This window comes from Sturnira hondurensis, unplaced genomic scaffold (assembly GCF_014824575.4).
Source record: "Sturnira hondurensis isolate 20B ecotype Veracruz unplaced genomic scaffold, ASM1482457v3 Scaffold0019006, whole genome shotgun sequence".
NCBI lineage: Eukaryota > Metazoa > Chordata > Mammalia > Chiroptera > Phyllostomidae > Sturnira > Sturnira hondurensis.
This window is the reverse complement of record NW_028091637.1, coordinates 5606574-5632563: the sequence shown is the minus strand read 5'-3', so window position 1 is coordinate 5632563 and position 25990 is coordinate 5606574. Positions and strand designations below refer to the sequence as shown.

At 40.8% G+C, this 25990-nt stretch overlaps 1 protein-coding gene across 3 annotated transcripts in view; it reads right to left on the bottom strand.

Moving 5' to 3' along the window:
- Window positions 1–2046: 2046 nt before the first annotated feature.
- The window catches only part of LRRC3B (leucine rich repeat containing 3B), an 85846-nt gene continuing 61902 nt past the window's right edge, over window positions 2047–25990 (bottom strand). For all 3 annotated transcript variants that reach the window (XM_037070784.1, XM_037070783.1, XM_037070785.1), the window contains one exon: window positions 2047–3674. In XM_037070784.1, the coding sequence (XP_036926679.1) occupies window positions 2731–3510 (780 nt within the window). In that variant the 5' untranslated portion in view covers window positions 3511–3674 and the 3' untranslated portion in view covers window positions 2047–2730. The remainder of the gene's footprint in view (window positions 3675–25990) is intronic.

The following is a 25990-nucleotide window of genomic DNA, read 5'->3' as shown; positions in this document are numbered from 1 at the left end:
TCCATCAGTTATTCAAGAAATAAAGAATTTTTTCCTCCATTGGTTTTAAATTAAAACGCACATTTTATTAAACAGTGAAATGAATCTTATTATTTTTTAAAAAAGCACTTGCATTTATGGCAGCATTGACTAAAAATCTATATGTAAAAATCAAGCAAGGGGATAATTTTTAACCTAGAAGGCTCCTCTTAACTCTACGTATGCAGAGAATGACAAACTAAAACATCGGAATTTAACTGCGCTGTATCTGAGCAAGAATACGACTATACTATAACACTCCTCAGAGATTTTTCCTATATATAATGCTTACACTTGAGTAATTGGTCATTAGCAAGATAAGCTCTTCTTATTAGTAAAAAATTTAGAGGAGCAACCTGGAATGGATTATGCAATCTGTGAAAGCTTTTCTAATATGAATGTGACTCACACACTCAAATAGATACAATTTATTTTAAAATTTAAAGGGTTATTTTAGCAAAGGCTTGATTTTCCTATTCTTTAGGGGGAAAAGAGTGGGGGCTGTATTCGGGTAGGCATCTTTTTACGGCAGTACTTACAGAGATCTATTATAATAATGTCCTCCAGGGGGCGTTAAATCTTCAGCAAAGCTCCAGCTTCATCTGTAGGCCTGCAAATCCGGTTAGCAAAAGCAGACAGTCCAGCTTTCTTCTCACTGGAATGCAGTAGTTCTGGGGCCCATACCCTGAATTTCACATCGCAGCCTTCAGAGTAAGCTGTACGCTTTGTAGAAAAACTAGGGTGGGCATGAAAAGCCTGTGCCTTAGGGTGTGAGCACCAGTGTAGCCTGGCCACAATGCTCTGAATGCCCTAACAGGTCTTGGGTTGGCTGACCCTCATGGTCCATGCTGGTAATCCTTTTAGAAACAAATGGTGTGTTTAAAAACCGTAGTGCCTTCTAAGGGCAGAAATGTGATTCCTGGACGCCCAAAGGTAACCTAATATGGACTGCAGATGGCGAGGTGGGTCAAAATGGCAAAGGATACCTCCTTCCTACTTAAGCTCACAAAGAGCTATTTATCCTGTTGTTTTTGAATGCAACCATCACTTAGGAGTCTGAAAACCTCTAGGTCTGGGAAACCAGCAACTTTCTGTAGCAAAGTCTATTACTGTGAAGTAACATAGTTCAGTGGTTCAGAAGACTATAGGTTCTGGAGTTGGCCGATATGGTTCCCTTATCTGCTTTGTGTATTGTAAGTGCTAGGGTCCTGAATTCATTACTTAAATTCCTGTGTCTCTGATTACTCATTCACTAAAGACTATCTCCAAAGGTAATTGTGAGGATGAAGGCAATCTCAAAAAAGTACTTGGGGCATAGTAAGTGTTCCATAAATGCCATCAGTGGCATAAATGCCATCTTACCCCGAGTTTGGAACCGAGATCCCCATGGTATGGCTCCAATTTGTCTCTCACGTCACCTGCGCATAAACTCCTTCTTCCCAAATACCTCCCTACACTTTTATCCCTTTGCTCCCTCTGCTTCCTCTGCCTTCCTTGGCTACATCACCATCGGATGAGATCCCACCCAAATTTCAAGAATTACCTGTAATGACACCTGCATGTCCCCCCCCACCCCCTACAATTCCCTACTTTAAGAACTAGATGAGCTTCCCTCTATTTTCTGAACAATATCAGGGACATAATATCTTGAGGTGTATACATTTGTTAAAACTTATTCAACTGTACACTTAATATGGGTGCATTTTTTAAATATGCAGATATACCTCTTTAAGCCAACCCAGCAGGAACATAAGAAGATCTCACTCTTCAGAGAGAGGAAGACTTGGGTAAGTTCTGATGCTTTCTACCTGGCAGGTTGTTGAACCTGTTTCACCCGCAGTTTCCTCTTATGCAAATGGGGTACAGTTGTCACTTTTCCTGTCACAGTGCGGGCTTACAGACATACTGGTATATAAATGACTTGCACAGTGCTTGCACACAGCTGACGCTATGTGACTGTTAGGACCTTCCCTTTTAGCTTTGCTATTTCTATCTCGGTCACACACCCCTGTCCACTAGAAGGTAATGTTGGAAACAGAATATGGGTAGCCTTTTTCTTTTCTGTGTTTCTAGAAAAAAGTAGTGGTGTCTTCTTACTGCTATACACACCAGCTTTTGGATAACAAACACTTAGAGGCATCCCACTTGACCAAGCCTCTGCGGGATACCGCACTGTGTGCTATCTATCACCTGGATTCACCAAGGCTCGGTATTCTGAAGTACTGACAGGTCCTTTACTTGGTAAATAATTCAGCTATGTCTCCCCAGTGTACAGTAGGGTTTAATAACACATCTTTCACTCTGATAGCTCTTTAGTTTCACCAAGGTTGTTTGTTTCCCTTTCCTGTACAAATGGAATAACTATACTGTTTTCTTGACCAATAAGTCACTCTGTTTTCCATGGTTCAAAGTTAAGCTTTTATTTGGTTTTAAATTAAAAAAATAAATTTCATTATTAAATAGTGAGATGGAGCTAAATAATGTTCAGATAGTAGCTGACTCGGGGATATATCACCGGGGTGGGGGGGGGTGGATCACCTAAACTAAAATCATTTGTTATGTTGTCATGTCTGTTAAAAGGTCAACAGTGGCATAATTCAAAAGAAACTGATATACAAAGTTTGAAATGTTTACAACTGATGAGAGAAGTAAACCACTTATTCTACTGCAATTGCACACAAATTTCTTTCTCAATGTCGGTCGGTTTGGACACTATACCACAGTGCTAATGTCGTCGGGTTCATCTGCTTTCTTTTGCCTGCTTGGTAGGGATTTCAAGTATTCGAGGTGTCTGCGGGCATCCTCCTGGTTTTGCCTCACATAATATACCACATATGAGATCACCATGGTGAACCAGCCGAACATAGTGACCAGCATGGCGTAGTCGGTAGTTTTTTTAGGGAGGTTACAAAGGTCGGCGTCATTGGCAGCATTGAGAAATGGTCTCCCCGCGTGCTCATCCAACACGGAAGTCTTACAGATCACGTTGTGGGCTGTGTCGTGATTGGACGCCATGCTCCGCAGAACTTGCTGTAGAGTACAGTCGCAGTGCCAGGGGTTGTTGGCGATTCTGGCCCTGGCCTTCAGGTTATTGAAGGCGTTTTTGTGCACACTTTGAATCCGGTTGTCAGACAGGTCCAGAGTCTGCAAAGTTTCAGCTACTCCTTTGAAGGCATGCTCATCGATAAACTCAATGCCATTTTTGGACAGGTTGAGAACTCTCAGTTGATGGAGGTCCTTAAAAATCTCATTGGGAATTGATGTGATCTGATTGGAGTCCAGATACAATAAGGCTGTTTCAGGGGGAAGATCTCTAGGTATTTCCTTGAGATTTGCATTGCTGCAGGTGACATTTAAGCCCCCAGAGGAAGAACAAAGGCAGCCCTTGGGACACATACTGGCAGAATGAAAGCACAGTATCATAAGAACAAAACTTTGGAGGAGGAGACACATGGAGAGGGAACGGGTCAACCACAGGTCTACCAGATTCATGCTGGAATGTCAGCATAATCACAGGCCCATTCCTCATTTACTCCAACAAACAAGCGTGGCAATGGTTCCAGCCCTGTCCACACCACTGATTCCCTTCTTGCGTGGTTCAAAAGGCTGCCACTAACACATGTGTCTCTTCATTATTCCAGTCCTTGCTTGGATACCTAAAGGAAAGGGAAGCAGATGCCATTAGCTCATTTGCAAAGGGAAGCACATTGCAATTAAAAGTATTCTCAGGCACCTGGCATTCTATGTGGGCAGGAGAGTTGGTTATGCAGGTAATTTCCATGAACACCACTGGGACTTATTTGCGTAATGGGAATCTCCAGTTCAAATCCCAGTTGCTGGGGGAGAAAACTGGCAATAAATGAAAACATATCTGAATTATGTTGCCTTGTTTTTAGCTATACAGAATAAGAGCAAACAGTCCAGATTTCTCTCATCTCTACTGGTTCTTCTCCTGAACCCATTCTGACTTCTACAGCCATACATTTTAATTACACTTTTATCCCTACAGTTCCATGCATTAATGTGAGTTAGCCCTGCATTTTAAAATAATTCCCTGCATTTCTGCAAGGAAAAATAACAATGATATTTCACAGGTAATGATTAGAGGTAGTAATATCTGTCATGGCTTCTGACATTCCAATTTTGCATATTTTTTCTCACTTGAAATGAATGAGCGCACTCCAATCTTCACAACAAAATGTTGCTAGGGGCTGTCGGCCCAGAATCTCCAAAAGAGTTGCCTCCCCTGTAACCTCCTGAGATTACATCGTACCTGGGAGGATGCCCTTAACTGAATTTCCAAAGGATTCTCTCTCTGTTTTCTAAACAACATATTCCCACCCCAATAGATCTTTAAACATGACACATACATCCAAGCCTTTAATTTTTTAAAATTAATTTTTACAGAGAGAGAGGGAGAGAGAGAGGGAGAGAGAGGGAGAGAGAGAGAGAGAGGGAGAGAGAGGGAGAGAGGGAGAGAGAAAGATCTGTTGTTCCACTTATTTATTCATTCATTGGTTACTTCTTGTATGTGCCCTCACCAGAGATCAAACCTGCATCCTTGGTGTATTGACATGATGATTTCACCAACTGAGCTGCCCAGCCAGAGCCTCTCCAAGACTTTTAAAAATATAAGATGGGAAATAAGAAATAATAGCCTTTAAGATTTTCCCAACAGCCTATTATTTCTTTCCAGTCATAAATACAGTGTGGGGCAAAAGTAAGTTTATAGTTCAGAGTATGCAAAAGAGCTTATTATTACATTATTATTTATTATTTATTGTATTATTTTCCATAAGAACAACTATAAACCTACTTTTGCCCCACCCTTATATTATTAGTGTTTAAAGGGGTCTCAGAAATTGAAAAAAATCAAGTAATATGAGCAAGGTTATGAACTTACTCAAAAATGAGAGGAGAATATAAGTTAACCTTCAAAACCCTCTCATGTAAAGAGGAGACACATCTTTGCAGCCAGTTTGCAGAGGAGGCAAGTGGATCTGGGAGAGATTATGTGACTTATCCAAGGTCAAATAGCATATAAGTGGTAAAGAAAGGACTCAGGCCAGAAACTTTGTTCTGACTCATTAATCTCGCAACTGTTTCTGCTACCTCCACAGCTCTGCCCCAATCCATCTGTTCCAGGAGGACAGTCAGGATCCAGGGAGCATTGCTTATTGTGAGTTCTGATGCAGTTATGTTGCAGCTCAATCCCAAATGGAGACTCCCCATGGAGCTCCATGGACGGGGCTCTCTGCCTTGTGTAGGGGATCCATGCCTGACTTCAGAGGTTTCTCTCTCAGGACTGGAGAAACCTTTAGCCCTCTTACAGCAGTGAGGACCAAACCTTCAGCCCTCTTACAGAGTTTCAGCACGAGCAAAAAATGACTCTCTGCACACTTATCTTTTCTAAAGATCCCAGATGGATAAATACAGAGGGAAATGACTCCAAATGTCACCGAACTCACAGAAGAGAAGATTAATGTGAGCTGAAAACATAATGAACTGGGTTGTTAATCATGGAAAAAAATGAGATTAGCGACAGCAGACTCCTGTGGATGTGCTTTTGAAATCCTGAGTCCCTTAAATGCCAGAGAATGCTAAAGAAGGACCCCTAGGCTTACTGAAGCCATCCATCAATAGCTCATTTCACGAGCAGTGAAATTTTCTCTTCCGTCCATGTTGTCTTTCTAAAGTGGCATTTAGGGAGTCCAGGAATTGTCTAAATGGAAGAGAGAAATGAACAGGTATGGAGGGGAGGACACTCAGAAGAAAGAAGGCAGCAGAAGGACAAGGCAAAGTGTGCCAGGAGAAAGACATAGGAGATGGGGGAAATGAATGAGATCAGACAAAATCAAGGGCATCCATGTCATTAAGCAACTTCCATCAACTGAGTACATATGGCTAGCCTAAATCCTGCTGAAAGGTGGGAAGCCTCCTCTGGTGGACTCTCCACATCTTTCCAGAGACAAATTAAGAACCTGTCTGAAGAAGTGTGTGTTCTAATTTAGACTATTAGTTTTGAGAAGGCAGAGACTTGTTCTGCCTCATATGGAAACAATAGTAAACAAAAAGCAGAAAGTACACTGGGTTTGTATTCCAGCTTTGATCTTTATTAGCAATGTGCTGCTGGGCAAGTGGTTTAACCTCCCTAAACCTCACTCTCCTTATCATCATGTAAAGATTAAAAAAAACAACACCTAATTACCAGGCTGATGTGAGCATTTTATGAGATAATCCATGTGAAGGACTTAACACAATTCTTCATTGGTAGTAGAGAACTCAATAATTATTAGCTATAGTTACTATTATCCTAGACACATTCCCAACTCCATAGTCCTCAACATGTAGAAAGGGCTAAATACCTATTGTACGAATGAACCAACAGAGTACTGAAGCCTCTAGCTGTGCTTTTTCTTCCTTATGGTAATTACTTGTACATAAATATTGGCCCATGAAATGTCTCTTGGTTTTACATCTCAACATGATGGTTTTAGAAAAAATCCCGAGTGTAGGCTTCTGTTTGATAAAAGGTAGAATAGAATTCTTTCTTAGTAGGCTTCTCTAGACTCAATCATGGTTTCTCCAGAATGGTCAATCTAGTGGTCACAATCACAGACAAGAAATGGTTAGGGCATATCTTGAGTTTTCCACATCAAAGTGCAATCCCTGTGGAAGTGGTACCCTTCATACCCCAAAGGGTTTGCCTACACACTAGATGGGATGCTTGTTAGGAGTACAAATTCAGGGTATCCCTTGCATTCAAAGAGGCTAGACTCAAACTCAGTATTTCTTCATTCTTCTTCCTATGACGTTCGATAAAAGGAACATAAAACCTTTTGGGATTGCCTAGATTGCTGGGAGTTATGACTCAGCCTCCAGAGCCTCCGCCTGCAGCCAGGATGAAGAGATAAGAGATGCAGGATGTAGAGAGCTGAGCCCTCGGATGTCCACTAGGCAGACAGTAAGACCAAAGATACCGAGCCAGGCCATCTTCAGCAGGGAGGATGGAAGACCTGCCTCTTCACTCTATTATGCTGAAATGCTATTTTACAAAGGGATCGCCATATTGTTATTGCCCTAAATTACTGGATAGGGCAACAGTGGTTCTCAGAACAGGAGAACATGGGGAAATGGGCCTCAGAGTAAAAAAAGTGAGTATTCTTCCGATATTGGTTATTGTGCAGCAGAGTACAGAGCTAAAGAGGAACCTGAAAAACTCAACCTCCTTCCTGCTGTTTCTAACCAGGTCTAGCTACAAACCCCAAATAGCAAACAAAGAGTGGGTAGAACATAGAGGAGGCTTGGGGTCCCACTGGTTTGGGCAACAATAGCTATAGCAGACACTGCCTGTCCTTCTGATAAGGAATAAGACCTATCAAAGGGATGGACCAAATCCAACAGCATCTTTTCTACTTCTTAAGTCCCCATCTGCAATTCTCAACTCATTAGACTACTCTATCCTTGTCCCCTCATATCCTTCTAATACATCTGGGGCAATCAGGAAGCTATAGTATTTCTGGATGTGATGTCCAGGGATGAGCTGTGCCGCCAAGGATGGCCATTTTATCTGTGATCCCATGCCTTGCTTATATTGTCTTGTCATTCGTGCTTCTTAGCTATAGGAACTAATGCCAGGATTGGGTGTAAACCACCAAATACTATTTCCAGAAGGAAAAAATGGGGCAGTTAACAAACTGACTGAGAAGGCTTTTCTTTCAGAGGCTGAATAACAACTCTGTTTTCCTTTCTATTTCTTCTCATCATTAGGAGATTCTCAGGGTTTCTAACCCCCAAGCTTGCACTAACTTTTATGAGATAGCAGAGTCCACCAATTCAGAGAGAAATACCAGACACTTCGCTTTCTTCCAACTACATCCCATGTAATTTTGCTACCAAACAAAATTTTTTTAAAAAGCAAAAAAGAAGGTCTTTCGATTGAAGATATACAATTCAGATCAATGAGAAAAACAAACTCATAAATTTAAAGTTAAAATTAAAACATCTTTAAGACAAAAAGTAAGATCATAAATAAAGTGAAAGATGATTTAAAAAGAAGGCCTGATTTCTTTAACATAAAGAAGTTCTTATAAAGCAACAAGGAACTGATCTAATGGAAAGGTGGACATAAAACTTATTAATAAATCAAATGAAAAGATTCTTGATCTCACTGACTGTGAACTAAATTTGATCTCACTGACAGTAAACTAAATTTAAGTTAACATACCTATCATCCTGGTTTAAATTTGGAAAATGTCAATAAAAGTGGAAAGAACAAAGTACACTCAAACACTGGATGAGGGGAAAATTTGGGGCACTCTTTCTGTTTGAACAATTTAAGAACATCTATCAATGATTTAAAATTTAAGAACAAGATAGATTGACTTGTACTAATATAAAGTTCTCCAAAGATGACCACAAAAAGCAGCTTGCAAAAAAAAAGGTTCTTGGTGTAACCACAGCAAAAATTATAACTAGACTACAAAAAAATATCACCCTGAACTGTCAGAAAACTGAGCTGTATGAAAGTCCAACAACCAAGGAATTAAAGAAGCCACATTCATCTAGACAGGCCACATCACTAAGATGGGAGTCAAAGCAGCTCTACCAAACACACAGAAACAAACACAGGGAGGCTGCCAAAATGAGGAGACAAAGAAATATGGCCCAAATGAAAGAACAGAACAAAACTCCAGAAAAAAGAACTAAGCAAAATAGAAGTAAGCAATCTACCAGACACAGAGTTCAAAACACTGGTTATTAGGATGCTCCAGGAACTCACTGGGTACTTAAACAGCATAAAAAGACCTAGGCAGAAATGAAGGTTATGCTAAGTGAAATAATGAAAAATTTTACAGGGAACCAATAGTGAAAGGGATGAAACTAAAAGTCAAATCAATGATTTGTAACATAAAAAAGAAAAAAAATTTAATCAGAAGAGCAAGAAGAAAAAAAGAATCCAGAAAAACAAAAATAGTATAAGGAGCCTTTGGGATATCTTCAAAGGTACCAACATCCAAATCATAGGGGTTCTGGAAGGAGAAGAGAAAGAGGAAGACATTAAAAACTTATTTGAAAAAATAATGAAAGAAAACTTCCCTAATTTGATGAAGGAAATAGATATATAAGTCCAGGAAGCACAGAGAGTCCCAAACAAAATGGACACAAAAAGGACCACACTAAGACACATCATAATTAAATGCCAAAGGGTAAATGTAAAGAGAGAATCTTTAAAGCAGCAAGAGAAAAGTAGACAATTACCTACATAGGAGTTTTAATAAGACTATCAACTGATACCTTAAAAGAAACTTTGAGGCTAGAAAGGACTGACAAGAAGTATTCAAAATGATGAAAAGCAAGGACCTACAACCTAGATTACTCTATCCAGCAAAGATATAATTCAGAATTGAAGGACAGATAATATGCTTCCCAGACAAGGTAAAGCTAAGGAGTTAATCATCACCAAGCCCTTACTATATAAATGTTAAAAGAACTTATTTAAGAAATAGAAGAGCAAAACTATAAACATTAAAATGGCAATAAATTCATAACTGTTAACAGTTAAATCTAAAAAAACTACACAAACAAGCATAACAGAACCAGAATCATAGATATGGAGATTAGTTGGAGGGTTATCATTTGGGAGGGGAAAGGGGGAGACTAGGGGAAAAGGTGCTGGGATTAAGTACAAATTGACAGGTACGGAATAGACAGGGGTTGTTAAGAACAGTGTAGGAAGTGGAGTAGCTGGAGAACTTATACGCAGGACCCATGGACACGAACTGAGGGGGGCGATTGCTGGAGGGAAGGTGGGTACCAGGCAGAGGGGGTAAAGGGGGAAAATTGGGACAACTGTAATAGCGCAATCAATGAAATATATTTTGTAAAGGGTTCTTATAGCCCAATCCCATTTGTGTAAAAAGTTTAAAAAGAGAAGGTAAATATGAACTGTAGCCATGTAATTTCCGTGTTTACATATGCATAGATCATTTCTAACAGATGTGTAAGAACCTATTAATAGTGGTTAACTCTGATGGGAGGAACTTGGGAAAGGGAAAAGGAATTGTCTTTTTATTTTATACCCTCTGTATGGTTTTAACTTCTTATGGTATGAAGGTGTTTTGTTTGTTTTTTTACAATAGAGCTTTAAAAGATTTAATACAAAAGGACATGGGATTAGCTGGAAAAACCAATCCAAACATACACCTTAGAAAGCCACATTTGAGTAGCTAAAAAGATGATAAAATGGCAATAAATATGTATTTATCAACAATTAAATTAAAAAAATAAATGAATAGGCAGAGCAGACTCATAGATACAGAGAAGGTTTTGATGGTGGCCGGATGGGAGAGGGATTTGGGGGATGGGAGGTTGGGTGAAAATGTGAAGAGATTAAGAAGTACAGATTAGTAGTTAGAGGATAGTCACGGGATGTAAAGGGCGGCATAGGGAATATAGTCAATAATATTCTAATAACTATGTATGGTGTCAGATAGATATGACATTTTTTGTTATTACGTAACTTAGTAATTTATATAATGTCCACTCACTTGGCTATATACCTGAAGCTAACATCATAATGTATGTCAACTGTAATTGAAAATAAAAAATGATACAATAAAATTAAAATTAAAAAAGAGCTGGGACAGTCGTGGCCAAGAGGGTCAGACAAGTGTGAAGATAATGAAATTTTAAAAGCTGAACGCGTTTCCACATGAAAGACCGAGTACGCCAATGGACAATCGTGAGGCCATATATAAAAAGAAAAGTCTAACAGCATGGCTGGAACTGGAAAGCATTATGTGGAGTGAAATAGCCAGGCGGTGAAAGACAAATACCATATGATCTCACCTTTAACAGGAACCTAAACAACAAAACAAACAAGCAAGCAAAATACAACCAAAGATACTGAAATACAGAACAGGCTGACAGGAACCAGAGGGGAGAGGGGAGGGAATTTCAGGGGAAAGGGGAAGGACTCACAGGAACAAGTGTAAAGGGCACATGGACAACAACTAAGGGAGGGTGGAAATGGGAGGGACGTGGGGAGCACTGGATTGGGGGGGAAGGCTGGGATGGGCGTAAAAGACAGAAAACTGTACTTGAACCATAATTTTCTTAAAAAATGAAAAAAAGAACATGCGGTATGCATGCATCTACACTGATCATTATGAAAGATAGACTATTAACTTGTTAAAAGTAAATCATTAACTAACTGGAAAAAATAAAAGTCCGTTTAACTCACAACCTGCAGCAGCCGGCCCACATCAGCCAGGTCCTGATCAGCAGGAACTGCCCGCTTTCCTCATTTCTATGCCTGTGTCCAACTTCAGAATAACCAGGGACGGCCACATCGGCTCCCCTAACAAATCCCAGAGAATGATCTGGTTCTGATGAGCCTGCCGCCAGCTTCCCCGCGCCCAAAGCCTCCATCAGGGCACACAGAAGGCTTTCGTTTTTCCCACTCCAAAGCTTTTACACTTTCCTTCCCAAATTTGATTCTCTGCCAACTGCAAGGGATCATGGTTAAGTCCCTGGCTATAAAAAGCTTGGAAAAAATGGCCTTTGCTTGTTCTCCTGTGGGTAGTGTTTGTTTATTTTCACACACACTAAAGTTTGAGTATGTGATATTTTCAGTGCCGTATTTCCAAAATTAGCTTTATAACCTGCAACAGAAATTATATACTTATTTTTTAATATGCTCGGAGTTTTTAAATAAACTAACTATGGGTTGTGTGAGCCATCAATATGTGTAATTCCTGACCAGAAATTTAGGGAGGCTTGGGGCCTGAGTCATTCCGGTGAACAAACGGTACAAGTCGTTTTCCCTACTGCTGCTCTTTGAGGTCACGTTCGTAGCTACCGTCTCCTTCCTTCACATCTTCAGCACTGAGGCCCACCGTGAATTTTAGTTCTGGGTGTCTATTCACGACCACCTCTCACCAGAAGATTCCTTCAGGGGTTCAAACTGGGCACACCTAAAAATAAAATCATTTCCACCCTTCAATCTCCACCCAGTTACCTTCCTCCTCCACCGTAAATCACTCGTTCTTCCCTCCTGATTTTCTTAAAGTTTTTATTCTTATTTTCCCTTCTATCTGTCCCATGCTTCATATTTCCACCGCCTCTTTCCCGTCTAAACCTCCATCACGGCATTCTGAATGAAAGCAAAAAAACCTCCTTTCCAGACTGCCCACGTGCAGCCTCGCCCTGGTTCTGTTCCTCTCTAATGTCAGGGTAAAGGAACACTCTAATCCCATACAGTATTCCCGCTGGTCAGAATGCTTTACTGACCCCCTGTTGCCCACAGCAATCCTCCTTTTCCAATCCTATCTCCCACCACACTTCCTTACCCAGCACAGAAACCTGAGCTCAGTAGCATAAATCAGTGACCAGAAAGATGAAATGGCACTTGAAATATGAGATTTATCAGGAGCCATCCTCAGTGAAGAGCTCTACAGCTTGGAATAGCTTTCCTGGCTTTAAATCCGACTATGACAATCTGGCCTATAAGTCATTTAGGTGGCCCATTCCTAATGGCCGTACTATCCCTCAGTTAGGGATATGCACTGATAAGGCAGACAGATACAGGGGGACATTGGGGATCTTCATACTTAAAAGAGTATAATCTGCTTGCGGATCCAGACTATTCAAGGCAGGGAGCTGCCCAAACCTTCAAATGCTCCCTTTTCTAATGTCCTAGCCTATTCTATTACTTATCATTTTCTACTCAAATTAAAGACATCTGTTTATTTGTACTGCCAGACTATGAGATTTTAGAGGGCAAGTCCCATGTCTTACTCATTTTTATATTCTCACATTGCCCATGGTAAGGATTTGATAAATATTTATTATTAAAATGAATTAGGACCCAGTCTAATTTGATCATAAATCAGTTGTCACTAGTTTCACATTTATTATATGCCAGGTATTAACTAAGTGATGACCTCATTTAACACAATGGTAAAATTGAAATTCTGACTAGGTTCCTGGGTCAGTGGATATAGAAATCCAAAGTGACGTGTCACGTTGCCATGTGAAGGTCGGTTGTTACAAGTTCTGTGAATCCAACATCCCCTTGCCCATTTTGAGGGCAAAATGCATCAAGGCACATCTATCCTGTCACCTCCCCGTAAAGAGGAGAGAGTTATTACATGACCCCCAGAGCTGGGGGGCAAAATGTCCTAAAACAAGAACCGGGTTGATTTATTGTTTGGTGAGGGAGGTGGGTGATAGTTCCATGTTGGGGTGAGCCTTTAATCCCGGAGTTTATCAAACAAGGGAAAGGGACCTATAGGTCAGATATGGCCACGTTAAGGAATGAGATCCCCAGTGGAGAATATTGTGTGTTCCAGACCTCAGTTTCAGGCCCTGACTTTCCCCCTTTGAAACCTACTTCAGAAAATAAACATTTAAGCAAACCCTCAATGCATTAGTGGGAAAGAACAATGTCTTATGAATACATTGCCTCCTTTCTACATGATCTGAGGCCCAAGATCTCCAGGGTGGATTTAAAAGTTCTTCCCACCAGGAACACACTGGAAAAACAACTAACAAAGACAATGACTTTTTTGGACCCACAGTCTATCTTGCTGTGGGTACCAAACATAGAATAAATAGAAGACTGTCTTTGCTAACATCTGTATTTATTATCCAACATGATGCAAGTTTATAGAGACTGTGTGGGAACTCACACATCTCAGTTCCTTTCTGCTATTCTTATTTCCCAGCAAGTGCCTATGGCATTAACAACAGTGATAGCTCTGCAAACTCTTAACACATAATCTACATAAATGTAGATCTCAAAGACTCATCAGGGTCCAGAGGCAATTAGAAAGCTGCTTTTAAAAAGCACTTACTAAGGCTGAACTCTGTTGCATTTCTGAGTAGGGTGTATGACTGTTACCGTTATTAAAAAATAGATCCTGCTTAACCTTATCCACTGACTGGGTCAGAAGGGTACAGAATTGAGATCCAAAACCAGGGTCCAGAAACTAGATTCAAATTTTCTGAGGAATAAATTCCAGGAATTGAGTGAGTACTCACACATCCATGCCTTAGCTGCCCAAGGACTGTGACCAGTAATATTCACCTCATTGGTCTCATGGTCACAATGATAAAATGAAATAAATGTATGTGAGATGTGTTTTAGAAACCATAAGCGATCATTTAAAGATGATATTCTATTATGGGTTTCAGTGCTTAGTTGTTTCCTAAAATGTCAGCTCATTCTCATTCTAGAGTCTTATATATTTTTTCTTAAGCATAATCAACTAGGAAATGATTCCTGTGCAGTGGTCCCCAACTTTTTTGGCACCAGAGACTGGTTCTGTGGAAGGCAGTTTTTCCATGGCAGATGGGGTGGGTGGGGGCGGGGAACTGAGGGATAGAGACAGGAGGTGGAGCTCAGGTGGTGATGCTGGCAGTGTCCATGGAGAGGAAGGAGGGAATTGGGGACCTCTCTATACAGTATTCACGCCAAAATACCTTCAGCCCGAATCTCATGGATGGAAAAGGAACTGCCCTACCCAAAACTTGAGACGTGGTACAGGATGACTAGGGCTTTTCAAGGGTCATGGGAGGGAAATAAGAGAAAACAGAAACAGGCTGTGGAGGTGTTCTAGATGAAAGGAAAAAAACCGTGACTACTAAAGGCCATGCAAATGGACTTCTGGAATTTAAAGAAATGCTAGAAAGGGCCCTGGCTGGTATAGCTCAGTGGATTGAGCACGGGGTCTGTGAACCACAGGATCGTGGTTCGATTCCCGGTCAGGGTACATGCCTGGGTTGCAGGCTGGTTCCTGGCAGGGGACTCACAAGCGGCGACCATACATTGATATTTCTCTCCTTCTCTCCTTCCTTCCCCTCTGAAAATGAATAAAATCTTTAAAAAAAAAAAAGAAATGCTAGAAAGGGTCATTATTGGAACAGTTGGGTAAAATATTAAATACAAACTATATGTTAACTATTATATCAAATTTAAATTTCTTGAGCTTTATCATATGAGTAGGAAGGAGAGCTTGTTTGTTTTTAGGAGGTACACACTGAGGTATTCTGGGATAAAGTGAAATGACAACTGCAACTTTTCTATCATCCAGCAAAAACAAAACTATATTTATATGTGAAAAGAGAGACAAATGTGGCAAAGAATTAACAACTGGTAAATGAAAAAGTGACATATGGAAAATGGTTCATTGTACCAATTGTTCAATGTGCCTGAAAGTCTCAAGTTTTAAAAATGAAAATTGGGAGGAGGGGAGAGTCAATGCTTAACAATAAACAACAACAAAACTGAACTTCAAGAGGAGGAGAAATCCCATTATTGGAGTACTAGTGAGCATGTGGCCTATATCCTTGTAGTGACAGAAAATGGAAACCCAAGGTAAAAATGAGCATTTTTGTATAAGTTGCATTGCATGCCGAACCTTGAAAAAGGGCTGGCATATTGACATAGCACACCTGTGTGGTTCTGTTTTTAACTGGGCTGCATGGAATGCGTGGCTTGGCTACTTAGTAATCACGTAACCTCTCTACCCAAAACTTTTCTCAATGGAACGTGGAAGGTAATAATAGCTTCCTCCTCAATGGGTTTTATAAGAATTAATTAAGAAAGCACATGTAAGCCCTGGCTGGTGTAGCTCAGTGGATTGAGCGCGGGCCTGTGAACCAGACGATCGCGGTTCGATTCCCAGTCAGGGCACATGCCTGGGTTGCAGGCCAGTTCCCAGTAGGGGACTCACGAGAGGCAACCATACACTGATATTTCTCTCCTTCTCTCCTTCCTTTCCCCTCTAAAGATAAATAAATGAAATCTTTAAAAAAAAAGAAAGCATGTAAAACATCTAGAAAACCTTCTGTTACATGATAAACTCTCAGCAAGAGTTGCCATTATTGTTATTTCTATTACTACTATTATTGATATCACCATCATCATCGTCATCACCAATGTGGGGTCTAGGGAGGGCCACCTTCCCTTTATTCCAATAATGGGAATAGTTCTGATGGTGGCTAAAATTCCCTGGGCATCTACTGTGTGCAAGACATTTGACCAAATGCTTTAATTTCAGTTGGAGAAAAGTTTTTTCCCAGAGTCTCCTCCTACCTGCTTTAGATGACTTAGATAATGAGATCTGGGGCTTTGAGCAGATGAGAGTTGGATGAGATTTTGAATTTTGAGCTGTTGCTATAATGGATTAAGACTTTTGGGGATGTTGGGATATGATGAACATATTTTCCATGGGGCTGGATGTGAATCTTCAGGGGCCAGAGAATTGATTGTAGCAGCCTGAAAAATGTCCCCCAAAATATCAAAGTCCTTGTCACTAGAACCCACACATGTAACTTTTCCTGGAAAAGAGACTTTTCAGGTGTGATAACGGATTTTGAGATGAAGGGATTTTCCTGGATCATCTGGGTATGCTCTAAATGTAATTACAAATACCCTTATTTGAAGGATAATTGGGATGGTCAACACAGTAGAGAATGAGGTAATATGACTACTGAAGTGAACATTGAAGGGATGTGGCCACAAGCCAAGAAATTCGGACAGCCATGAGAAGCTGGAAGCAGCCAGAGAGAACTTCTCTAGAGCCTCTGTAGGCAATGGCCCTGCTGACAAACTGATTTTGGTCCGATGAAACTGGTTTCAGACTTCTGGAATTCAGAACTGTAAGACAATAGATGTGTGTTATTTTAAGCCACACAGTTTGTGGCAATTTGTTACAGCAGCCATAGAAAATGAACAAAGTCATAAGTGGGGGAAGAGAGCACACAGTCACTTCTAGCCAACTTCCCATTGCACAGGGTCAAGGACTTCTGCTGCAACCCCATGCCTGCCTTAGCTCAGAGCCTCCTGGCAGCCAAAGGAAGAAGACAAGAACATCAGATTATAAAATGGTCATTATCTAATATAATAAAAAGTATTCATTATTAGCAGAGTGAAACTTTTTCAAATTCTCAGAATTTATGGAGGATCCTGTGAAAGGGCTACCATACAACTTAATGAACAACAATATCTTTTTACATTTTCACTGATGATGTACCTCTCTTCTCCTTTGGCTTTAGGTATAAGGTGAAATCACTACTCTGCGAAAGACTTTCTAAGCCATAGAAAGCTAAATGACTATCTAGGGATGATGTATACTACAGATGCATAATAAAATAGAGAAAGAATAATTAGCATGTCCCCCATAATGTGTGTGGCGGGGGGGGTGGTTCATATGATTTATTATGCTAACAAAGACACTGATAGTGAAAAGTGGTACTGAGACAACAGGCTCAAACAGAAACTGTTCCAGATGAAATGAGACCCAAGATCCTATTATCATACACAACATCCTTAACAGTTAGGAGAGAGCCTAGCCAAATCCACAGAATGCCACTTCTAAACAATGTGTCAGTCCCTGACAAAGACTAAAACAATTTTTGTTTAGGGCTCACAGTCTTCCTAGATATCAGCATAAATTATATTCTGTGGACTACTAACTTTTAATTTTACAAATACTATAAAACAAATATAATTTTTATAAATTAAAAAGGCTATCCAGAATTCAAACATCTAACAAGTCAAATATATTATTCTCCCAGGACTTATAACATATGCACACACATATCTAATTTTATAATTGCCATTTTAGCATAGGTAACATTTTTTTTCTTTTTCAAGGTTCTAAATTCTCATGACATTTCTCATTTTAATACCTGCATAATGCCCCAGTGAATGGAATTATATATTAGATCCATTTAAACATTATTCTTCCATTAGATTATTTTGGTCTTCTTCCAATTTGGCCGATAATTTACCATAAATGGTGTGAAATTGAAGTGCATGTTTTGAGTCAATAAATTTTCCCTGTCAGATTACTTTAAGATAATTCTGAGAGGTGAGATCACCTGCATTGAAAGATTCCCAACTTCTCATCTGGAGTCTGTTCATGGTCTACCATCAGGTCTACCAGGGGTGTCCAACCTTTTGGCATCCCTGGGCCACACTGAAAGAAGAAGAGTTGTCTTGGGTGTACATTAAATACACAAACACTAACAAAAACTGATGAGCAAAAAAAAAAAAGTTTTGAGTAAATTTACAACTTTGCGTTGGGCTGCATTCATAGCCATCCTGGGCTGCATGCAGCCAGCCCTCAGCCCGCGGGCTGGACACCTCTGGTACGTCATCGAAAGGACCATTGCATACCATGAAGGGCAGTGTCTTTCAAATGACCAAGTTTGTTTTTCCTGTCCAGTTTATGTGAAATCTGTGTCCATAGTGTCAAAAGCAAATGATGCAGAGTCACTTCATGGGGCCTGTGGCAGCTCCTGGAGGCAGAGTCTCCCTTCCCGGGTCTCACCCATTGTGGATCTTAGTCATATGATGCCTTAAGAACAGCTGGCTCAGTCCATTTTCTCCCTGGTCAGAGCAGAGCAGACCAGAGAAGCAGGATACTATTTTTGGTCAAAATTGGCATTTTAAAAATCTGTTTATTTACAGCTCTTATAACATTTTCTTGGCAATAGCCCACTATTTTTCTTAAGAGGAGTCACTGGGGAAAAATAATGCCCTGTACATATTTTTTGGTTTTCATTTAAAACATAACTGTGCAGAGATACATATATAAGATTGTTTCTTCACTCAGGCACCGTTTATCATAGCAAAAGCAAAATATAAAAATTAAAAAATAAACTGTACCCTAAAAATTTATCAGTCCACCACAAAAAAACAAATAAGTATATTAGTACATCAGTACAAAAGAAAGAAGCAATCTACAAATCTTTATTTAAAAAAGATCTCAAATATATATCAGGTGAAGTGTCCATGTATGATCACATTATGTAAAGCAAAACAGAACTATTTATACACACAAATATAGTTTTAAAATTATGGAAGAACAACAAAAATTGATAATAATCTTACCTCTTGGACATGGTTCTGGAGTTGATGGTATACAGAACAATTTTTAATTTTTATCTTATAGCCTTTTCTACTATTGCAACTTTTGGCCGTAAGCATGATCATCATAATAACTAGGTAATCAAGAAAGGGATTAGCCGGTAGGCCTTGACTGATAACCTATTTTCTATTAGGAGTTATAGTGATTATAAAATATACAAGAGATGGTGTTTTTTTGAACCCTCTCCCCGGGCAGTCATTGAAACTCTGTGACTCTGAGCAGGTGTTTCAGTTATGGCACGACTAGGGGATCTTGGGCAAATAGATTAACTGCTCAGTTTCCTCATCTATAAATCTGAATAACACTTACTTCATGGGTTTCTGGTGTGATTCTGATAGTGCCTACGTCTTAGCACATGTTAGACACAAACTATTAACTCCACCTATACCTTCAAAGAGATCTGAATCAAGGTCAGATTTTCTAAGGGTCCTGTGGAATACTGTGTATCTGAGAATTTTACCAAGTGAATATTGTGAAGTCACATACGTTGGAGAAATGCTCTCTTTGAAAGTCACACTGGGCACAAGGCTTTAGAGGGTTCTGAAAAATTAGAGCAAAGTATTTCCTAAAAGTTCTCCTGCCCAAAGGCCTCCCCGTGCTCCATTATTTTACAGCATAACCACCCACAGCATATGATACTTGCTAATCAGATAGAATTAAACCACATTTACTACTACTCCTACTACTATACTTTCATGTTACTCAAATATTCTGGACATGGCAAGCTTTGCAAATAAAAGTTCTATTTGCACTCGACTGTCTCAGGCTTTATAACAATATTACCAAAGAAAAACACCCAACACCAAAAAAGTTAATCGTCTGCAGCTGAGGACCACTTTGTTAAAGAAATGCCCCTTGATTAAAGCTATTTATGCCTGTCAGTACATGCAAAAGAATGGGTTGGAATTATGTTTGAATTTTACCCTCTTCTACTTCTTCATCCTCAGAACCTACATTCATGTTTGAAAAGGCCATTAATGACATGTTCCCTAAAGGCCTGGAAAACCTTAGAGTGGTGTCTTAAAGGACTTTGGTGTTAGACATACCTAAGTTTGTCTACCTTTGTCATTCAGCCGCTTTGTAGTGGCTAATTAGTGCAAATAACTCACTACTTATTCATGATTAAGTTATTTTCATGCCTTTTAGGGAATGTTACTTAACACCGGACATGGATTTTTTATGTACAATGGTCACAATAGTTCTTATTTCATGTAGTACGGTGGATTGTTTTTAAAAAGTGACTTCCACTATTCCTGATCCTTATCCATCCTCTCTTGCAATGTTACCTGCAAGCTCCTTCCATGAAGAGGTGGAGTCTAAACCCTCACCCCTCGAATCTGGGCTGTCTTTGGGATTTGCTTTGACCACAGTGAGGCAGGAATGACATTATGCCAGTTTCAAGCCTAGGTCTTTCCAAGAGGCCATGCATACTCTTGCTTTTGCTCTCGGAATTGCCCCTTCCCCCAGTTACCACGTGAAAAGTCCCTGGCTAGCCTACAGGATGATGAGTGATCATATACAGGAGAGGCCAGTTGTCCTAGCAAAGGTAGCTCAGTCTAGAGCCAGCCATACTCCAAACAGGTGAGAAAGCCCAGCCTAGATCATCAGAGTCAACTCTCTGACCTGCATGTGACCACAGAGTCAAGAGTGAGCCCAGCCAAGAGTAGGAGAACCACCCAGTTGCTCATGAATCTGTGAGCAATAATAAACGCCACCGAGCTGGGGGATACTGGTTAAGGAGCAAAAGCCAGTGATATACATGATGATCTGAACAATTAAAAAAGTTGATATATTTATGTTTCTAAAATAGTTGACATATTTGTGCTGCTTATGCCAAAGCTTATTAATATTTAACATATATGCACTAACAACAAACAGAACAGTATGCTTCTTTGCAAATAAAAGTTCTATTTGCACTATTTTGCACTATATACTATTTAGTATATTATACTAAATAGTATAATATAATAGTATAAAAGTATAATAGAGATCTTATTCAATAATGTTGTAATTGCTTAATGTTGAAAAACATTAACAGTTACATTATCATTAGAAAGTAATTTATTTAATTCTATTTGGTGACCATGATAGTTAATAATGTTCCAAATTGTTATGGCAACCTCCAAATAACTCAGAAAAACTGACACACAGACAAAAGATATCCATCCAATTCCAAGGTCACATTGGAATAATACCTTTAATTATCTCTTGCTCCCATACCCTTGGTGCCTAGCACAGTGCCCAGTGTGGGGACAGTGCTGCATTGGCGTGGCCCAGTGGTTATGAGCAAGGGCTCAGGTGTCAGACTTTCTGAGTCTGAAAACTTCCCACTTCCTTCAACCCCTTTGCCTGGCCTCAGTTTCCTCATCTGCAAAGCAGGATAGCAGCTTTGCTTACTTTTTTCATTTGTAGTAAGGCTTAAGTGAGATTCCTCAGATAAATTACTCAGACCAGTGCCTGGGCCACAGTCCGTGCACAAAACACGTTGGGTATTTCTCTCTGTTGGGTGACTTCTGTTTTAAACGTGCTCCAGGACACAGAGCCTATGCAGAAGTTCGGGGCATGTGTGTGCAGCCAGCCCTGGTGCTTGCTGGTTCCCTCAGGCTGTCAGAAGCTCTCCTGCAAACACTAAGACAAACATCAAAGAGACGACGATAGAGGAAGCAGAGTTTCTAGAGATTCTGTGAAGAAGTTAAATGTCATGTCTCAGCAGCCGTGATGAAACAGACTGAAATAAATAACAGTGTATTAATTCAGGATCTATTGCCAGCAAGTCTGATACTTATAGGTGTGCATTTATTGTTTTGTCTGCAAAAGATGCCATTAAATAAAACCACCATCCACGATGCAGCCGTGAAGGGCAGAACTGCAAGTGACTGCTTTCTCTACTTTCATTTTGGCCACTCACCCATCAACAAGCCTGTCAGACCTGTGCTTTCACACAAATTCGCACCAGATAATTTGGCTGATGACCCAAGGCTGACATGTGGACCCAGATTTCAATGAAAGGTGAATAGATAACTTATATGCACTCATATTATCCTTCCTTGTAGAACCTCATTATTTTCCTTCCCAGAACCCCTATCTATCAAACCAAGTAGAGAATTGCTACCAGTACAATTTGTTAACAGAAAACAAGGGATATATAAATCATCCCCGATCTTCATGTAATTTGCCCTTGATTTCACATTGAAATTCTTCATTGTGTTAGCACTTTTGAATTTCATCTTCTCAGTGATCACACAGGGGATCCTGTAAGATCAAAGTTTACCTCATTTTTCTCATGACAAATATTTTTCCTAAAATGTATGTGCTCCCTAAACATGAAGACAGAATGGAAAAACCAACCAATACGCACAGAACAATAGTCATACTAAGAACTCCCTTGGGTATTACTGATTTAATTCTACCAGGAGGGATTGGTGTTTTAGGGTTCTTAGGATACAATCCTAGCAGTGGAATTGCTGGGTCAAAAGGCAAGTCCAATTTTAGTTTTCTGAGAAACTGTGCACCCAATGTTCATAGCAGCACAATTTACAATAGCCAAGAGTTGGAAGCAACCTAGGTGCCCATCAGTGAATGAATGGATCAGAAAACTATGGTACATATACACAATGGAATTCTATGCAGCAGAGAGAAAGGAGCTCCTACCTTTTGCAACATCATGGATGGAACTGGAAAGCATTATGCTGAGTGAAATAAGCCAGGTGTTGAAGGACAAATACCATATGATCTCACCTTTAACAGGATGCTAAACAACAAAACAAACAAGCAAGCAAAATATAACCAAAGACACTGAAATAGAGAACAGGGGGACAGCGACCAGAGGGGAGAGGGGAGGGAATTTCAGGGGAAATAGGGGAGGGATTTAGAGGAACAAATATAAAGGATACATGGACAACAACTGAGAGGGGTGGAGATGGGAGGGAGGGGGGAGCACGGGGGTGGAATGGGATGGGAGTAATAGACAGAAAACTGTACTTGAAAAATAATTAAATAAAAAAATGGAAAAAAATTTTAAAAGGAAAAAATATAGCATTTAAATTAAAAAAAAATTCTACCAGGAGGATCATCAGATAGGCAGCCTTCTGTTTACCTAACTACGCTAATGGATGAATGGGGTAGCCCTTGTTAGATGAATGGATTGGATATAGTCTAGAAATATTCTTGTCTCTTCCTATCCTCTCCCTGAGCCCTCAACCTTCACAGTTAAACATAGGCTTATCCCAATATTCTTTAAAAAACCTTCCTTTCATAGTAAAGAAACTGCACAAAACAAAAAGTGAAGTCAGAACTGAAAACTGGTTTATCTTTTCCATGCAGTGCCATTCACTGAAGTTCTACTGGGAAATGCGAGGCTTGATTTACCTCCGGGAATCACCCGGAAAAATTAACAGCTACCCAGGGACTTAGCTTGTGTCAACAACAAACCAAATACAACTTTCCAAACTCATTTAATGGTCTGCAGGATGTAGTAGGTCTTCCTGTATCTCCTTGCTCAGACATGATATGCCAGGTTAAATAAAACTAAATTGGCATTCCCCATCCTAATATTTACTATAGCTCAGTGAACCAACCAGCCAGGTGGAGAGCAGCAAAGAGTAAACCTCTGTCCAGGCAAAGCTAAGAAAGTCAAGAAGAGGAGAGAGCCATTTCTAGATAAAGATACATAAATCCCAGCCTATCTCCTCCTCTAAATGCTTGTACACTTTTTAAAAAGAAGACCATCACTACTCACCCCGGCACTTCTCGCCCTTTCTCTGTTTCTACTTCAGCAATGTCTAAAGTCACAGATGGGCAGGTTGGACAGAACAGGGCAGAACATCCATGTGTGGGTGAGCCTGTGGACCATCTGAGTGGTCCTCAAGCATCCCCCCAGTTACCTTGGGACCAACAGCATGGTACATGCTCAGCAAAAGATCAGATGGCTGAAAACACAGCGAAAGCTTTTCAAGAACCTGAGTCCGAAGGGGTGGGGGCTGGGGTCCTGGAAGGGACCCACCCTCTCCTCACCAGTGCAGACTTCCACACTCCACCCCATCTGCATGGCAGTTCCCATGGAAATGGGGGTGGAAAGAGAGCCACTAATTGTGAGCTGCTTCTTGTGCAATCAGGTTCAAAATAAAAACAGAGAGCCTCTTGCACTGGGGAAATGAAGAAGGCAGCATTCAAACCATGAAAACCGGCATCCAGCCAAGATGAGGAGGATGACGTCTCTGCTCCCCGCAAGCCACCCAGGGATGGCCCTGGTCACAGGAGGCCATGATCTGAGATGGCTTGCTACTATTAACATGGGGATGGGTCCTGGTGTCCCAGACATACTGTCACTGAGTCTGTGACACTGGCTTGGCCCATGAGTTTCAGAGACATATATTTAAAACGTGAAGGAAAAACATATACAGGAAGCAAGTCACAGAGAGAGGCTGCATCTGTACCAAGGGGATGTTTCACTTTAAATTTGCAGCATTTCCCTCTTTATCTATACTGTGTCTCAGCTCCAGAAGGTAAGTCTGCATCCCCAACCCTGAGGGACATGGGGCGTCTGAAAGTCTACACGGCCTCTGTGTGCTCAGCTGCTGGAAACTCCCTGGAGAGGAGGCAACCCCAACAGGGCCGCAGACACCAAGTTCTCTCTGGCTGCAGAAGCAGATGGTACTCATCCCATGATGAGGAAACCACAGCCATGGCCACATGAGGCACTGATTTTTCTACTATCCAGATTGTAGATTCTTGTCTGTCTGGGGGACTCAGGTGGGTCTGTTCAAACTGACCAATAATTATACAGAGCAGGGACTGTCCTGCTGTTGTACAGCCAGAACTAGGAGTGATAGAAAGGTGTACTCCAGGCAGGAATTATGGGAGTGTGAAGGAAATGGTCATTACTCTCTACTGGTGCTGGCAAATATTCCCCAACTAGGCTGGACTTTTGCCCCTGGAACAAAGAACCAGCAGGACTATTATTCCCGTGCTCCTTTATCCAAAGTGGGTACCTGTTTTCTGCAGGGGAGAATGACTTGTATCTCCTGGCCAGAGAAGGACAGAGGCCTGGGTGGGTATGTGGGGAGGAAAATATTTTTGAAGGTTCATTCCTTCCCTACTAATCAGTCATTGTAAAACTTCCATGCTTCGTCTTCCCAGGTAAACCTGGAGCACCTGAACCTTTTCTGAGATGACCAAGGTGAAAGCTTCCACGAGGTGCTTTTATTGTGTCCACAAGAGGAGGACCGATGGAAATCTTTCCAGAGGCCACTTGTGGAATGTCTCCTTGTTTGGTGGCACTGGCCCGTGGCCGCATGAATTAGAGCCCTGGGAGATGAAGGAGCCATCTCAGAAAGGGCTAATTCTTGGTTATTCAAACTATGGGTTATCTCGAGTCCTGAATTCTCTCCCCATTGCAACTGCCTCCTGCGTCCTGGGTCATTTTCACTGCTTGTTATCGCCAGCACCAGAGGGAAGGCAGATGAAGGGGAATGGCATTCAAACGAATCTCTCCTGCCACTTGTTAGCAGCTCAGCTCACATGTATACAAGGGGGAGGCAGCTGCAGCTCTTCTGTGGGTTTCAGTTCTTCATGCTATTCTTGTCCCCCCTGCTGCCAGGCAATATCGAGTGGGCTGCATGGAAATGATCTGTGGGATGAAAGAAGAAAGGAGGGAGGGGGGAGGCTCCCTCTGACAGTAGCTGCTTCAAAGAACAGGAAAGGGAATTATATGCTCAGTGGCAGCACGCCACACAGATTAGTCCAAATTGTATTAAACAAACTCCTGTTTGGAAGCATCGTATCCCCTCAGAACTAGAGGAACAGTGAGGCTGAGACCATATTTAGAGCAATTATAATGCAGAGGATGCACTGATTGTCATAGCAGCACAGAAGAAAAAGAGAAAGAATTCTGAAAAGAGTATGCCAAGGACAGCAAAAGCAGAAACAAGCAAAGACTGTCTCCAACCCTTAAAGAATAATGGAAAGAGAGAAAAATACATTAAGACGTTTAAACCCACTCTCGCCAACACAGACAATACGGCAGGGGG